The 17591-nt window shown below is 33.7% G+C and overlaps 2 protein-coding genes and 1 pseudogene across 2 annotated transcripts; 2 read left to right on the forward strand and 1 right to left on the reverse strand.

Moving 5' to 3' along the window:
* Window positions 1-2265, reverse strand: part of LOC107752119 (G-protein coupled receptor 161-like) — a 5017-nt pseudogene extending 2752 nt beyond the window's left edge.
* A 4039-nt stretch (window positions 2266-6304) lies between these two features.
* Window positions 6305-11423, forward strand: LOC107752093 (ubiquitin-like-conjugating enzyme ATG3). The gene is made up of 12 exons (XM_016567951.1): window positions 6305-6520; window positions 7451-7492; window positions 7592-7641; window positions 8166-8236; window positions 8366-8473; window positions 8582-8631; window positions 9467-9554; window positions 9648-9682; window positions 9762-9917; window positions 10040-10167; window positions 10249-10317; window positions 10993-11423. The coding sequence occupies exons 1-12, from the start codon at window positions 6449-6451 to the stop codon at window positions 11072-11074; spliced, it is 951 nt and encodes a 316-aa protein (XP_016423437.1). The 5' UTR covers window positions 6305-6448; the 3' UTR covers window positions 11075-11423.
* A 1341-nt stretch (window positions 11424-12764) lies between these two features.
* c2cd6 (C2 calcium dependent domain containing 6) lies at window positions 12765-16953 on the forward strand. The gene is made up of 9 exons (XM_016567971.1): window positions 12765-12821; window positions 13791-13880; window positions 14284-14335; window positions 14460-14593; window positions 14888-15016; window positions 15094-15138; window positions 15736-15804; window positions 16663-16754; window positions 16842-16953. Exons 1-9 carry the CDS (start codon window positions 12765-12767, stop codon window positions 16951-16953), a joined length of 780 nt encoding a protein of 259 aa, XP_016423457.1.
* The last annotated feature ends 638 nt before the right edge of the window (window positions 16954-17591 follow it).

The following is a 17591-nucleotide window of genomic DNA, read 5'->3' on the forward strand; positions in this document are numbered from 1 at the left end:
GCATAATACCTGACAGAACACAAAACATGGTTAGTGTAGTTTTAGATATCAATATATTCTAACTCTGACCTAAAAGGAACAATTATACCAATAAAGTCAAACCGCTTTTGCAAGTGTTGTGAACAGTGTCAATGATATCAAACCTGTCAGCGGTTGTATCTTCAGCACCGTTTTTTTAATTATTATTATTATTATTATTATTATTAATTAATTTTTGTCATGCAATTTTGATATTTTGGGCTATTTGGCTTTTCTTAATGTGTTGTTTCAGACTAGAAAATAACCAAAATGTTTACTTTTAAGGGAACAATTATACCAATAAAGTCAAACCGCTTTTGCAAGTGTCAATGATATCAAACCTGTCTGCGGTTGTATCTTCAGCACCGTTTTTTTTATTATTATTATTAATTAATTTTTGTCATGCAATTTTGGTATTTTGGGCTATTTGGCTTTTCTTAATGTGTTGTTTCAGACTAGAAAATAACCAAAATGTTTACTTTTAAGTGTTTATTTTATTGCGCTCAATCTATTTTCACCTGTAGATTTTAATTTCAATTTATATATTTAAAGGCCATTTTCTCAAAATGAGTTTTTTTCTTTTGCACCAAGTAAACAGAAATCTCCACTTCAGCAGCACTTACGTACCAAGTTTTTCTAGTTGTATTCCAATCTATATTCTGAAGGTTTTTACAGAGAGGGCTGTTCATTTATCTTCATCATTCACATTATTTATTTAATGTTATTCCTAGAAACATGGTGAAAATTGTATTACCTGGTTGTTGACCCAAGAAACCCTCAGTAAAAACCTTTGACTCTAATATGTCAACAAAATGAAGCAAGAATTTTAAACCTGGATTTATCCAATGCACAGTTTTCTATTCTGTTCAAAATTAATTTAGTGATTCCAGACATTTCAAGAACTGTACATTCCTTAATGAAAACACTTATTGAGGGGAAAAAAATAATTTAAATTTACTTGATCTGTTTTGCATTTTTTAATTATTTTAATGAAGTTACATTTAATGATTATTAACAATTATTTAATTTTAAGACTAAATGCAGTCCTCTTGGAGGTTCACTGAGGTCCCGTAGTGGGTCGTGGCCCCTGGTTGAGAACTGATCTAAAGGCACATGAAGGAGAACATTTTTACTGATTAATTGCTTAAATTTTGGTCTGTGCTGGTTTGAAATCATTTAACTTCAGACTTGAAACATGGGACAATGACACAACAGTCATTTTTGTGCAAATTTGTGCTATCCCCCAAATATATAATGTATAAAATGCAATTTATACAAGTTTGATAAATCTCTTACAATAACAGATAATTTAAGCTTTTTATGACAAGACAAATGTTCGGCAATGTCATGTTGTGCGACTGCCCAAAAACTTGATATTTATGAATCAAATTCATATATATAATTTGATATGTAAAAAAAATATAATAATAATAATAATAAATTACCTTGAAAAATATAATTAAATATTTATTTGCAAATACTGATTAAAATCTCATGTATTCAATTCAATTTTATAGTCATAAATGAACACTGCTCATTCACGCTACTTATTTTTAACACTATTGATTCAAAATATCTAATTTTGTGTTTCATGGGAAAATGAAAATCATGCTTGGAACAACATGAGGTTGAATAAGCTGTTATAATACACACAAAGCATCAGATCAAGATTTCTTCTCAAGTTTTAATATGTTTTCCAATGGTTTGTCCCTATCCACACATACCAAGCATAAAAATAAAGGCATCAGGGGCCAACAAACCAGACAACAAAGCACCCATTCATTTGTACTTCAGCTACAGGATGCAGAGTTTAACGTCTAGACTCCTGATGAGTCCGTTTAATGATTTTTGCATGTTACAAATGCATTCACTTCATAATACTCCTTACCTGTCGATGGCAATGGCTCCCAGCGTGAGCATGCTGGCAGAGCTGATGAGCAGATACAACAGTGCCGTGAAGTTGCACCATACAACACCAAACAGCCATTCTCCATTAAGAGAGCTGGCAACGACAAATGGCAGCACCAGTACCGACAACAAGAGGTTGGAAAGCGTCAGGCTGAAGACAAACTTATTGCTTGGCGTTAAGAGGTAGGGCTTCCAATAAAGGGTCAACACCACGAGCAGATTGCCCAGACAGACAAACAAGGCAATGGCTAATATGACGACAGACTCCACGACCCAGGCGCTGCTGTCTCTCACGTCTGTGGCATTCCCCAGTAAGCTTTCATTGCTGCTGGTGTTCATGGTAAACACGCTATGTCATCCAAATGCAGACCAAGGATATGTTTGCAGAGGCTGGAGATCCATTGCTTGATCATCTCACAAAGATGTCTAAGAAAGTTAAAAACGTAGTTGGTTATGATTGTTGAAGTATATGTTCATTCAAAAACTCCTGTGCATTCAGTAAAGCTGAATGGGGACTGAAGCAGTCAATCTCAAAAAATTCAAAAACACCATAAAAGGCAATTCTGTTACTTATGCACTCTAAAAAATGCTGGGTTAAATACAACCCAGTGCTGGGTAAAATAGGGACAAACCCAGCAAATGGGCTGTTTTGACCCAGCGGTTGGGTTAAATGTTTAACCCAACCTTAGTAACCCAACCGCTGGGTCAAAACAACCCAATTGCTGGGTTTGTCCCTATTTTACCCAGCACTGGGTTGTATTTAACCCAGCATTTTTTAGAGTATGATAAGAATATACGAATATATCACGTTTTTTTATATATATATATATTTTGAAACAACCTGTGACTTATATTTCAGAGGGACTTATATGATCAAACTGCATTTGTGCTGAATGATGAGATGTACATGAACCCAGTTTTTTTTGTATAGAGCATTTCACACATGCCAGTATTTCACTGTTGCCGTTTATAGTAATAGTTGTTTATATTGAATGCCACTATAATGTAATGTTTATATTTTAACACTTTTTTGCTCATAATACCATAGTCTATATAGATACATTCAATATATTTACACAGGCTATACATTGTTTGGGGGACAATATTGGGCAGGGTGTAGAAAAACTTTGGAAAAGGTACTGAAAATAAGTTTTGCTTTTTTATTCAATTAATTGAATACATAATTGGCAGATTAATCAGTTATTATAATAATAGTTGCAGCCCTAACCCCAAATCTTCTGAAGCCATATGATGAAGCTTTGTTCATAAAACATGGCATATAGAGTTATTTTGAGTTATGGATTACTTTTATGATAACTTTTTTTTTTGTCCACAGCCACTCTAATTCCCATTTTCTTTTGTTGTGTGGACAAGCAGCTTGGACATTCTGCAAAATATTGCAGAAATAAAATTCTTCCAGGTTTGGAACAACATGAGGGTGACTATATATTCATTGTTCAGTTGACTCTTCTTTAATTGTACAAATATAACTACTAAATCAAACGCAAATGTAAGTGCTAAGGTACAAAATAACAACTTCCAGCATTCCGTCTGAACACGGATAAGATAACAAAAGTGTAATAAAGTGTTTACCAACATAAAAACGTATCGTACTACGCTATACATACAAACAAGTTGTCCCAAGCAACAAGTTATTAAAACTAAACATCTTACCATTAAATTAAAGTGAATTGCATGCAACTCTTTCAGAACTTGAAATGTTGTTTATTTAGATATGACACTTCTCTGTACGTTAATACTGATGTATTAAGCCCCAAACTGTAAAAACAATATAAAAACCGTAAGTATAGTTAGAATGATCAAATAGCTTATTAGATGAAAGGATATCTAACAATTCTGATTTAACAAAGACCAAAACACAACGTTCAATGTTAGTACACTAAAAAAAAAACTTTTCTTCGGACATATATTAGGTAACGTAATGACAAATTCTGACCAACTCACCTCGCTGCTCTAGATGGTATTTAATCTCGCTTAAAGTAGTAGTGTGTCTGTCTGTAACCACGAGCAATCATGGCAATATCGAAATTGAACGACTTTCCACGTCGCATATCTCAGTGACAAGTATTCGAAGCAAATAATAAGGCCATTAACAATGAATAAATAAATAAATAAATAAACAAACACTCTTGTGGATCCATAGATCCATATTTTATTTAGCTCATTTTGAGGGAATCGGTAATTATACGAAAATGTCGTCTCGTGTCCTAACGTGTAAACAAATCATTATATTCATAATTATCAAATCATTATTTTTACGAATGTCCTAAATATTCAGAGAGGATTATTTATTCGCATTATGAAATGGTCAAAGAACACATTTTATTTTTTTATTTGTATAATTACAAAATTATTTAATGACAGTAAAATTGTGAAATAAAAGCAATTACATTTTCGATCAATCTTGCTTATATTTTTTTCTTCTCAAAGTTTGTTAGTCCAACGCTCTTCTCAAAGCTTTCTATATGCATAAAATAAAACGTCTATAAATATGAAATAAATTCTAAATGCACCATAATTTTATATGTTGCTTGTCAACGATGGGCGTGTCACGTAATATCGCGATATTTGAGATGCGGAAGTGATTGTCAGATGATTTAGGTGTAGATTGTGGTGTAGCTCGATTGGACGTTCTTTAAACAGACTCTGTATGTAGTGTTAGTCAAGTATAATTCATTTGAATCTCTGCGCGAATTCATTTATCTTGGAGACGCTTCTTCCAGCATGCAGAACGTCATAAACTTCATAAACTCCACTGCTTTGGGAGTGGCGGAGTTTTTAACGCCAGTTTTGAAGGTAAGGCGATGAGTGTTATGAGTGTTATATATTTACACAGGCTATACATTGTTTGGGGGACAATATTGGGCAGGGTGTAGAAAAACTTTGGAAAAGGTACTGAAAATAAGTTTTGCTTTTTTATTCAATTAATTGAATACATAATTGGCAGATTAATCAGTTATTATAATAATAGTTGCAGCCCTAACCCCAAATCTTCTGAAGCCATATGATGAAGCTTTGTTCATAAAACATGGCATATAGAGTTATTTTGAGTTATGGATTACTTTTATGATAACTTTTTTTTTTGTCCACAGCCACTCTAATTCCCATTTTCTTTTGTTGTGTGGACAAGCAGCTTGGACATTCTGCAAAATATTGCAGAAATAAAATTCTTCCAGGTTTGGAACAACATGAGGGTGACTATATATTCATTGTTCAGTTGACTCTTCTTTAATTGTACAAATATAACTACTAAATCAAACGCAAATGTAAGTGCTAAGGTACAAAATAACAACTTCCAGCATTCCGTCTGAACACGGATAAGATAACAAAAGTGTAATAAAGTGTTTACCAACATAAAAACGTATCGTACTACGCTATACATACAAACAAGTTGTCCCAAGCAACAAGTTATTAAAACTAAACATCTTACCATTAAATTAAAGTGAATTGCATGCAACTCTTTCAGAACTTGAAATGTTGTTTATTTAGATATGACACTTCTCTGTACGTTAATACTGATGTATTAAGCCCCAAACTGTAAAAACAATATAAAAACCGTAAGTATAGTTAGAATGATCAAATAGCTTATTAGATGAAAGGATATCTAACAATTCTGATTTAACAAAGACCAAAACACAACGTTCAATGTTAGTACACTAAAAAAAAAACTTTTCTTCGGACATATATTAGGTAACGTAATGACAAATTCTGACCAACTCACCTCGCTGCTCTAGATGGTATTTAATCTCGCTTAAAGTAGTAGTGTGTCTGTCTGTAACCACGAGCAATCATGGCAATATCGAAATTGAACGACTTTCCACGTCGCATATCTCAGTGACAAGTATTCGAAGCAAATAATAAGGCCATTAACAATGAATAAATAAATAAATAAATAAACAAACACTCTTGTAGGTTACTGGATCCATATTTTATTTAGCTCATTTTGAGGGAATCGGTAATTATACGAAAATGTCGTCTCGTGTCCTAACGTGTAAACAAATCATTATATTCATAATTATCAAATCATTATTTTTACGAATGTCCTAAATATTCAGAGAGGATTATTTATTCGCATTATGAAATGGTCAAAGAACACATTTTATTTTTTTATTTGTATAATTACAAAATTATTTAATGACAGTAAAATTGTGAAATAAAAGCAATTACATTTTCGATCAATCTTGCTTATATTTTTTTCTTCTCAAAGTTTGTTAGTCCAACGCTCTTCTCAAAGCTTTCTATATGCATAAAATAAAACGTCTATAAATATGAAATAAATTCTAAATGCACCATAATTTTATATGTTGCTTGTCAACGATGGGCGTGTCACGTAATATCGCGATATTTGAGATGCGGAAGTGATTGTCAGATGATTTAGGTGTAGATTGTGGTGTAGCTCGATTGGACGTTCTTTAAACAGACTCTGTATGTAGTGTTAGTCAAGTATAATTCATTTGAATCTCTGCGCGAATTCATTTATCTTGGAGACGCTTCTTCCAGCATGCAGAACGTCATAAACTCGGTGAAAGGCACTGCTTTGGGAGTGGCGGAGTTTTTAACGCCAGTTTTGAAGGTAAGGCGATGAGTGTTAGCATGATTTGCAGTCTGTATCCTGTAGCTGCAGCATAAAACAAGGGGTTTAATGAGTGTGTAAAATTCGAGTATTGACCTGTAAGCAGAAATTACTGAACCTATGCTATGTTGATGTCAGCAGAGATCAGTACGAGCAGGCGTGCATGTCACAACATTAGAAAACATGCAACCTGTCTGATGGCCCAAAGTTCAATAGACGCCATATATATTTGACTGTGACATATAGTTTAGGAAAACGTTTTGAATTGCATGGAATTTGAAATGTGATTTAGTTAAGAGCATATAAATGTCATTTTCTTCGTGGAGTGATACATAGGATGCCACATCACTCAAAGTTTTGTAAAATGTGCAACAACACGGTAAACAGCAGTACATGTTAACGTTGAATTAATCTATAGACTCTCATTTACAGTAAACATTTTTTAATGTTAGAACTAAAATGTATTAGATTTTTTTTTTTTTTACAAGAACGGATGTGCATTGTTATGAATTGTTACATTTCATTACATAGACATAATATATACATGAATGCATGAACTGATAAAATGTATAGTGTGAATGCATTGTAAGTAGCTTTGAATAAAAGCATCTACAAAATGCGTAAATGTAAATTAAATGTGAACGTATTGCTACAATTTACCACTATAAATTCACATTCACATATACTAGAAACAATGACATTCTGTGCAGTGCAAAACATTATTAATTTGTGGGCCATATCTGTGTTAACCAACTAGACAACTTTACTTTGGTGACAGATTTAAATGAGCAAATAAGGAAGGGATAGTTTGTCAACTGGCATTTGAGATGGCAAAGCTGTCTCACACACCCGGGCCATCTATATTGTTCAACCCTGTTATGAAGACTAGTTCGAAAATAGAAATCATTTTGATGTATCTCCCTTTTCCAGGAATCTAAGTTTAAAGAAACTGGGGTTATAACTCCAGAGGAGGTGAGTGTGCATTTTGATTTTGTTACGGTGTGAAATACTCAATTTAGTAGGATTTACACACAATGATTCAAGCACAACAGTGTTTTGTGTTCTGTGCAGTTTGTTGCAGCCGGAGATCATCTGGTTCATCACTGCCCCACATGGAAATGGCAAGAACACACACACACACACACACACACACACACATATGCACAAACATTGTGCTATTTAATGAGGACATTTTTTATTGACTTCTCTATTGTTTTATATGCAGCTAGTTATAAATAATATAACCTATCCCAAAAAGAAATCTTTTTGCATATTTACAATTCTTTACATCTCTGCAAAAACAAAAAACAAAAAAAAAGATGTTGCCAAAGGGACGTTTTGTCAGATTTAGATTAAGATTGTCAGGCTTAAATTAAGATGTCTTAAATTATTTAAAGTAATTAAATTAAGCTAAAACACATAAAACTCAAGGTAAACAAACATTATATTTATTAAATATGTTCCCTCAATTTGTGTCACTTGGAAAACCTTGATATATGAGGGAACTTTAAAAGTGTAATTTCTAGACCTTGAAGTCATAAAAATCAGTTATTCTTGAGTAAAACTTCATATGAGTAATATTCTGTAATATTCTTCTCTTTTGTGGCTTTTTACAGTGTTGAGAATATATTTTCTTTACTTTTAGGGCATCTGGAGAAGAAGCAAAGGTGAAGCCTTATCTGCCCAAAGACAAGCAGTTTCTATTAACCCGAAATGGTAAAGGAAGTGAAAATCTTATTCGGTTTCTGAAACGTACATTCCCAAAGTATAAGTCAATTGTAATAGTTGTGTGAAGCTGTGATGAATGTGCTACTGCTGTTTTGTAAATGTCACAATATGGCTCAGTTCCATGTTACAAGCGCTGTAAACAGATGGAGTACTCTGACGAGCTGGAGGCCATTATAGAAGAGGATGATGGAGATGGGGGATGGGTGGATACCTATCATAACTCTGGTATGAAACCGAATCTGAACAAGCAGTATCATGTGGCCATTAAAAGCATGCTTTTGTCATGCTTAAGTTTCTGACAGACATTCTCATCGACTCTTTTTGTGTTACTAGGTGTTACAGGGGTGACCGAAGCAGTTCGGGAAATCTCATTGGATAATAAGGTAGGCAGCCTCGTGTTGACTACTTCAAGAATGATGAATTGTATGATAAATGAATTGGTTTAAAGTTGTTTCTGAAAATTTCCTTACCCTTAGCCTAGGGTTAAGGCTGTCCAAGATGTAGAGTTTGTTTCTTCATCAGAACAGATTTGGAGAAATTTAGCATTACATCACTTGCTCACCAGTGGACCCTCTGCAGTGAATGGGTGCCGTCAGAATGAGAGTCCAAACAGCTGATAAAAACATCACAGTAATCCACACGACTCCAGTCCATCAATTAACGTCTTGTAAAGCAAAAAAACTGTCTGAAAGGAACAGTTCCATCATTAAGATGTTTTTAACTGTTGCGTATGGCTAAAATATGAATCCTCTATCCATAATATTGCTTTCTCCAATGAAAAAGTTGTCCTGTCTGAATCTGAAGAGAAATATGCACAGATCAAGCACGCTTTACAAGTGAAAACGGCTCTAAACAAATATGTCGGTGGATTTTAATGTGAGAGGACAACAGGGGATGGACTTTTCAATGGAGGAACTGTTATTATGGATTGTGAATTACAAACACACAGGTTTTCACTAAACAAGACATTAATTGATGGACTGGAGTGGTGTGGTGTGGATTACTGTGATGTTTTTATCAGCTGTTTGGACTCTCATTCTGACGGCACCCATTCACTGCAGAGGTGAGCAAGTGATGTAATGCTAAATTTCTCCAAATGTGTTCTGCGTCCAGTCCTCATCTTGGATGCCCTGAGGATGAGTAAATGTTCATTTTTGGGTCAACTGTTAATCATATTGTGTTTATGTAAATATACTGTATATTGTTTTGCATGTGAAGGACAATATGAATATGAACGTGCGGACGGGTGCATGTGGAAATGGTGATGAAGATGATGATGAAGAAGGAGAGGCAGCAGACATGGAAGGTAGCTCTGAATGTTTGTTTTAATTTTCATGACACATTATCAGTCAGTAATAACAGCCATAACTGGCAATTATATACTTTGTTTATATTTCAGAATATGAAGAAAGTGGACTTTTGGAGACAGATGAAGTAAGAAATTATCCGCAACATGAGTTTTCAACATCAAGATTTGCTTTTGCAGAATTATTCATTCATATTCTTTGTTTAGGCAACTCTTGACACAAGTAAAATGGCTGATTTAAGTAAAACCAAGCCAGAGGCTGGAGGGGAAGATGCCATTCTACAGACAAGAACTTATGATCTTTACATCACGTATGATAAATATTACCAGACACCAAGACTATGGCTGTTTGGATATGATGAGGTGACTTTGCTTTATTATGATTTTACGTGATGGTAACGTGATCTGATGTAAGCCTGCATTAGTCTGTTCACTAAAGTAAAACGCATTTTGTTAAAGCCCTGCATGATGTGCTTATTTTTCAGGACAGACAGCCTCTAACGGTGGATCAGATGTATGAAGACATCAGCCAAGATCATGTTAAAAAGACGGTCACCATTGAGAATCATCCCCACCTGCCCCCACCTGCTATGTGCTCTGTGCATCCATGCAGGTAAATACAAACTTTACATGCATCTCCCTCTTATTTACAGTCAGCGAACTAAAAAGCTGCTCTCTTGATGTTATTCGTCAGACATGCAGAGGTGATGAAAAAGATTATCGAGACGGTGGCGGAAGGAGGAGGAGAACTTGGGGTCCATATGTATCCTTTCTATAAAAAAATAGGTTGTAATACAATATTATATGCATAAGCACATGCACTATTGTTCAAGTCTAGGGTCGGTACGATTTTTTTAAAGTTGAATTTTTAAGAAATCACTAATGCTCACCCAAGCCATGTTTATTTGATCAAAATTACAGTACTAACAGTAATATTGTGAAATATTTGTACAATTTAAAATAACTGTTTTCTATTTGAATATATATATTAAAATGTAATTTAAATTCCTGTGATGCAAAGCTGAATTTTCAGCATTATTACTACAGTCTTCAGTGTCACATGATCCTTCAGAAATCATTGTAATATGCTGATTTTCTGCTCAATGTTGAAAACAGTTATGCTGTGGAAAAGTTAAAAAGAACAGCATTTATATGAAATAGAAACCTTTTGTAACATTAACTCTTTACTGTCACCTTTGGTCACTTTAATGTGTTCTTGCTGAATAAAAGTATTAATGAAAATTTGACTGACCCCAAACTTTTGAATGTTAGTGTACACTTTGTCAAAAAAAAGTATGCCTAGTAGTGTGCCTAAACTACACACATCTTGTAGACTTATTCTTGATGTTTATGTCGTAATGAACAAATGTTTATGTTGGCTCATCATGAGTAACTTTTTTAAAAAAAACACAATTTCCCTTAACTTTAATAACTCCAGGTATCTTCTGATTTTCCTGAAATTTGTGCAAGCTGTCATTCCTACAATAGAATATGATTACACAAGGCATTTCACCATGTAACCCACCGTCACACCCACAACTATGACAACACGTATTGTTACTGCGTTGAGGAAGCAGCGACAATATAAAACTCAAAAGAGACACTGTCCTGGAAAGATGCTGGGAATGTTCTGTGAAATGCTTTGGAGGGGATCTGCTGAGTCTGATGGTTAGCCACACGCATTTAAATCCAGTTTTCCCAACTATTCTTCTGCTTAATCTCTGTATTAGCCACTTGCTCTTAATGCTGTCCTGAAACTAAAAGTGTTTTGTTTTATATTTACTTTTCAAAAAAAAAAAAAAAACCTATGGGACATGTAACGAGCCATTCTCTTGTTTTAATGGCAAATAATAAATGGCTGTCAAAATATGTGGGTGTTATTTGTATGATCAGAATCATTTCGTGTGCGATGAGCTTTGTCTGGTGTTGGACATGTCGACTTACATGCCAGCTTGTCTTAACGCATTGTTCTTTGAATGTTGGAATCGCTGTCTTGAATCCAGACCATTTTTGTGGTAAAACATATTCACAATCCAAAAATCAGCATCTGTGGAAGTGATACATGCCACAATTATTGTATGTGTGGATTTTAACGTATTGTTGACTTGGTATAAAAGAGGAAGAGAAACTGGTAAGGATTTCAACCTGTTGAAAAAGCTTATTGTGTGTTTCTGTCATGATGGTCCATAGATAAACATTCAAATTTATATCATTAATATAAGTCTGTGAAGTCTTTTAAGGTAGTTGTTTGCATTCTACATTATAATGCAAAATTTAAAACTTATTATGCTCTTAATTGTTTGGCCCTCAGTTAATAAAACTCACTTTTGAAGCAGATTTATTATATTTGTATTCGCTACTCTCAGGCTGGAGAAATTCCTATTACTGTAACATAAAATAGCAGCATAAAAAATATATAAATATACATATTAGTGCTGTCAAACGATTAATCACATCCAAAATAAACGTTTTTATTTACATAATATATGTGTGTGTATTGTGTATATTTATTATGTATATATCAATACACATACATAGAGTATATATTTTGAAAATATTTACATATATACATTTATATATTTATATTCTTATATTTTACATATAAATATATTTAATATATAAACATAACAAATTTTTCATAAATATATACATGCATGTGTTTGTATTTATATACATAATAAATATACACAGTATACACACATATATTATGTAAACGTGTGTGTGTTATTTATACGTGTATATATATTGTTCACGGGATAGAGGATACTCTGCTCAAATTTTAATATAATTAATTATTATATTATTAATTTTAATAATATAACTATCTCATCGGGTCTGATGTAGGGCTTATTTTGATTTGATCAGTAATGGTAATGTTTTCTCCAAAATCTTTTTTCAAATTATTTTTTATTTTATTTATTTTTGTTAGAGTTGTGTCTAACACAAAAAGATTTACCGTATTACAATAACTGCAGTCTGCAGTTACTGTGGCATTTTGAAAGAAAATACAACGGCTCTGGCTGCAACCTGTAAAGTGGGCGGGGCTACGGGATCACGTTCTTATGGGAGCTTTAGAATAAATTAATTTAAGTTTGACACTAATAAACTTTCTACAGTAACAGGACACAATCATAATTCTGCAACTAACAAACAGCATAGCCAGGGACCAGTGAAAAGATTTAACTGTCAAATCTCATGTGAAACCACCCGATGGATGAACATGGAGGCAGCCCAACAAACGAAGAAAACAAGCAAAAGGTGGAGTTTGTAAAGATAAAAGTTTATGTTTTGTATCTGTGTCAGTTTATTGCAGTGTAAAGGTTTTTAGATGTCTTGGTAGTCGATAATGTAAGCTTAACTGTGTTATATGCTCTTGCTTTTTGTAAATTTTAGCTTGCAAAATATCCGATTGACATTGTCATGGCGCTCGCCGTTTGAAATCTAACTGACAGTGATTACATCATACTGACTGACTTTGTTTGAGATCGATCTTTAATTAAAAGAGTTTATAGATTTCCCTTTGAATAATTCTCTTTCTCTATAATGTCTGTTTTCTCTATTCTTTATCATGCATTGGAGGCACAAAGCTATATTAAACACACTAGAATTAGCTATTAGCTAGGCTCTAGCATAAAACTGTAACTAACCAAATTAATCCTAGACTGAATAGTTACTAGTTTTAAACACAATACATTTAGATTGTGTCTGTCTCGTTAGACTTAGCCTGTCTCGTTTTAAAAGTCTTGTCTTTCTCAACTACTGTGCACAGAATTTTGAAATAATTCAGTTCTGTAGTAAAACTGTTTTTATTTTTTGAAGAGTTTCAGGACCTATTGTTGTTTGCTATTTGTGTCTGATATTTTTATTCAACTAACCAAATTAATCCTAGACTGAATAGTTACTAGTTTTAAACACAATAAATTTAGATTGTGTCTGTCTCGTTAGACTTAGCCTGTCTCGTTTTAAAAGTCTTGTCTTTCTCAACTACTGTGCACTTATCCATTAAAATCATACAAGGTCAGAATTTTGAAATAATTCAGTTCTGTAGTAAAACTGTTTTTATTTTTTGAAGAGTTTCAGGACCTATTGTTGTTTGCTATTTGTGTCTGATATTTTTATTCAGGAAATACAAATGATCATATTAGAGTTACTTTTAATAGATTTATTCTACCTGTGTGTCAGTTTTGTTTGTTATACTTTATTGATTTTTTTTCTTCGCCACACTTGTTTCCATAGACTTACAGCGTGGACTCAAAGAATGAGAATGAAGAGACGACAGAGGAGACTGAGGACAATCTGGATATGCTGGTGCCTCATGAAGTGCCAGTCAGTATTTATAGATAAACAGACAGACAGATATATTGACTGATTGATTTGATTTGTTCCCCCTATAAACTCCATACTGTAGTTTTGATTACAATTATGCTATTATACAATATGTAAATGGTAATAACGAGGAATGTCCAAATGTTTAGCAGTGTACAATCATACATACAGTACATGCAGATATATTTGGCATATGCATATATAATTAACTGAAGTGCACCAAGACCTCTATAGTACATTCATTTTGAAACAACTTTGATTATGTGCAAATGTATATATAGTTATATGTTATAATTAAATATAGAGAGAGTTTTCTACAAGTATACCAGCAGTAAAATCAAAGCCTCATGGCCCTTTTCCTAAAGTGATGTACAATATGTACCTACAATGCTTTTGCTTTCAGACAGGAGTTCTGACTGTACATATAAAGGATTGCAAAGTGTTTCCAAACATCTGTATCCGTATAATTTCCAGCATCTCAAAATAACATTTTAAAAAAGTTTGCAGTTTAAATAATTTTGCACTGAACTTTTTTTTTGTCATTGTTTTCCTTGACCACTAATCCATTCTACACAAAAGACTTTCAGTTTTTTCTCAGGATATCTGTTGGTGGAAAGGAAAAGTGCACCAAGCTTCAAAGCAACAAAGATGCCAGAGGAGGCAAAGCAGATTTCTCACTTTGCTTTGATGAGTGGAAATACTTCTCCATCCAGGTTTGTCGCTTCCCTGAATTGTTCCGCATCTCCATGGAGTGCACAGTTTCTGATGTGTTTGCTGAATTTATGTGTTCTGATCTGATGTTAGAAGATCTGTATCACACAGTTATGTTAATATTATATACTGTTTTAATATCAAGTTTTATTCGTGAACAACAGTTTAATCCAAAACACTGATCAAATTTATATCCAGCCATTTTTCAGTTCTCAAACATTGTGTTTGTGTGATGTGCTTATGTATTTTCACCCAGCTTTATGCCTGTTTTTGAATCTTTTTTTTTATTTATTCAGATACCTGAGCAGAATTCCAGTGCAGTGAATCCCAATCAAATCATGGTGGAGCTTCTTTTCTTTGAGCCAGCAGCAAGAGATCCTAAACCGATGGGCAGTGCTTTCTTCAATGTGTTGAAAGTACTCAATGTATGGCTTTGTTTTTTTGTACAAATTCTCAAACCTTTTGATGACTGACAAATAATGATGAGATTATCTTTATCCAGGAATCCATTGTCACTCACCAGTTTAATGTGATGCTCAATAAGCAGGTAACCACCAGGCTTACTGTTGTTTGTGCGTGCGTGTGTGTGTGTGTGTTTGTGTGTGTAAAAAACAACACTTAAATTTGGCATGAAATTTAAGTTCACTCTGTCTATGTTCTAAATGCACCATAATGACTTGTTTCTTTTTTAACTTCATAATTTTTAGTCTTTGATAGGAAGTGCTAAACCTTCAGAAAATGTTAATTATCAATCTAAGAATATCAAATTAAGTATTGACTATACAGTATATCCCTTTTCAATTTATTTTTTAGGCTTAGCAATATTAAGTGTAATTCCTAGCAATTAAACATTGAACGGAACAAAATAAAAGTAAATGTATGAGAAGTATAATTCAGAACTATATAATTGGTACATAACTGGTAACAGGTTTGCAGATTTATCCTAAGATAATGTATAACTAACTGCCCACCTTTTGTGCTATGTAAATTTTATGGCTCATAATTGTTTATCTAACATATCTAAGAGTTCTCACTACAAAAGCCCGAATCATCTAATGATTTTAAAAAGTACAGTAAAATCTAGGAAAGTGCCTTGTTGGGTTCACGTGTGAGAGAGAAAATATGATTTTCTGTTTGATTGTAGGTTGTTTGCAAGTTAGATGTTGAGATGGCCATAACATATGGGTCATTTGGTTATGGACACTCTCATCAGGTCAGTAATATTACTTAAAGGGATAGTTCACCCAAGAATTAAAATGTGATGTTTATCTGCTTACCCCCAGGGCATCCAAGATGTAGGTGACTTTGTTTCTTCAGTAGAACACATTTGATGATTTTTAACTCCGTTGCAGTCTATCAGTCGTATAATGCATGGCAATGGTAACAAAACTATGAGAGTAAAAAACACATGCACAGACAAATCCAAATTAAACCCTGCAGCTCGTGACGATACATTGATGTGTAAAGACACGAAACGATCGGTCTGTGCAAGAAACTGAACAGTACTCATTCGTGAGTGGTGACTTTCCACGTATTCCCAACTTCTGAGCCTGCTCGCCTGAAGTTATGGTTGATTGCTCTTCGGCTGGATATCAACACATCCATTAACATAAACTACGCCAGAGCGCGTACACACGCCCAAAGACAGTTGGACATGGTGGTGTATTAGAGGTAAAATATGATATAAATACTGTTCGGTTTCTGGCACAAACCGATCGTTTCGTGTCTTAGGACATCAATGTGTCGTCACGAGCCGCAGGGTTTAATTTGGATTTGTCTGTGCATGTTTTTTTTACTCTCATAGATTTTGTTACCATTGCCATGCATTATACGACTGATAGACTGCAACGGTTAAAGTTAAAAATCATCAAATGTGTTCTACTGAAGAAACAAAGTCACCTACATCTTGGATGCCCTGGGGGTAAGCAGATAAACATCACATTTTCATTCTTGGGTGAACTATCCCTTTAAGAATGCTGTAATGTTCTATGTATAAGCTCTTTATGATCAGTTAGGCATAAGCATTTTAGAATGATAAACTGATCATAATGGTGTTGTGGCTTTTTTTTAGGTGAAGCATCCTGAAAGGACTGTGGAGGAACAAGTGGAAAAATCACTTTTTCCCCGCTGTCCTTCACCCGACTACCTCCAAGATCCTGACTAGTGAGATTCCCTCCTAAAAGAAGCATTGTCAAATGACTGATTTTTCATGTGAGCCACTAAACATGCTTCTTTTTTCTTCTCTTTCAGTAATGAAAAAACCACTCAGTCAGACATTATTTCTCATTTGATTCAAACAGACAGCCAAGGAGGCAGAGATCCCAGCGATCTTATGAACCAAATAGAGAAGAGAGGCAGGTGAGAACTATATTTTAATGTTTAATTCAATGTAAATTTTTCTAATGTCATAGGATACACTGTGTTAATAGTAACCTCGGTAAAGAAATAGTTCACCCAGAAATACTTATTCTGTAATTATTTACTGAACCTCATGTTATTCCAACCTATAGTGACACCTAATAGTTTTTTTAAAACTGTCAACACAATGAAATAATGATGACAAAAGAAGGCATTTTCCAAATCCGTCTGAAAAAAAAAAATCTAACGTTTAAATAATCAAATAATTCTTAAAATATGAATTAATGTTTTATCCTTTTGATAAATACTGCTCTCATGCCGTTTACTCATGGTCAGTGTCAGTGTAATGTGATTACATTGGTGCTGAAAGAGAGTGTTTGTTATGAATTTTTTTTTTTTTTTTTTTTAAATAAATAAAGCTGAAACCTATAGTGACACCTAATAGTTTTTTTAAAACTGTCAACACAATGAAATAATGATGACAAAAGAAGGCATTTTCCAAATCCGTCTGAAAAAAAAAAATCTAACGTTTAAATAATCAAATAATTCTTAAAATATGAATTAATGTTTTATCCTTTTGATAAATACTGCTCTCATGCCGTTTACTCATGGTCAGTGTCAGTGTAATGTGATTACATTGGT

The sequence above is a fragment of the Sinocyclocheilus rhinocerous genome, unplaced genomic scaffold (genome assembly GCF_001515625.1).
Source record: "Sinocyclocheilus rhinocerous isolate Xijiao unplaced genomic scaffold, SAMN03320098_v1.1 scaffold2306, whole genome shotgun sequence".
Lineage (NCBI taxonomy): Eukaryota > Metazoa > Chordata > Actinopteri > Cypriniformes > Cyprinidae > Sinocyclocheilus > Sinocyclocheilus rhinocerous.

Coding starts and splice junctions, on each gene's coding strand:
- LOC107752093 (XM_016567951.1), top strand. CDS start 6,449: ATGCAGAACGTCATAAACTCGGTGAAAGGCACTGCTTTGGGAGTGGCG. Junction 7,493..7,591: donor GGGTTATAACTCCAGAGGAG/GTGAGTGTGCAT, acceptor TGTTCTGTGCAG/TTTGTTGCAGCCGGAGATCA. Junction 8,632..9,466: donor AAATCTCATTGGATAATAAG/GTAGGCAGCCTC, acceptor TTGCATGTGAAG/GACAATATGAATATGAACGT.
- c2cd6 (XM_016567971.1), top strand. CDS start 12,765: ATGGATGAACATGGAGGCAGCCCAACAAACGAAGAAAACAAGCAAAAG. Junction 14,336..14,459: donor CAAAGTGTTTCCAAACATCT/GTATCCGTATAA, acceptor TCTACACAAAAG/ACTTTCAGTTTTTTCTCAGG. Junction 15,139..15,735: donor ATGTGATGCTCAATAAGCAG/GTAACCACCAGG, acceptor GTTTGATTGTAG/GTTGTTTGCAAGTTAGATGT.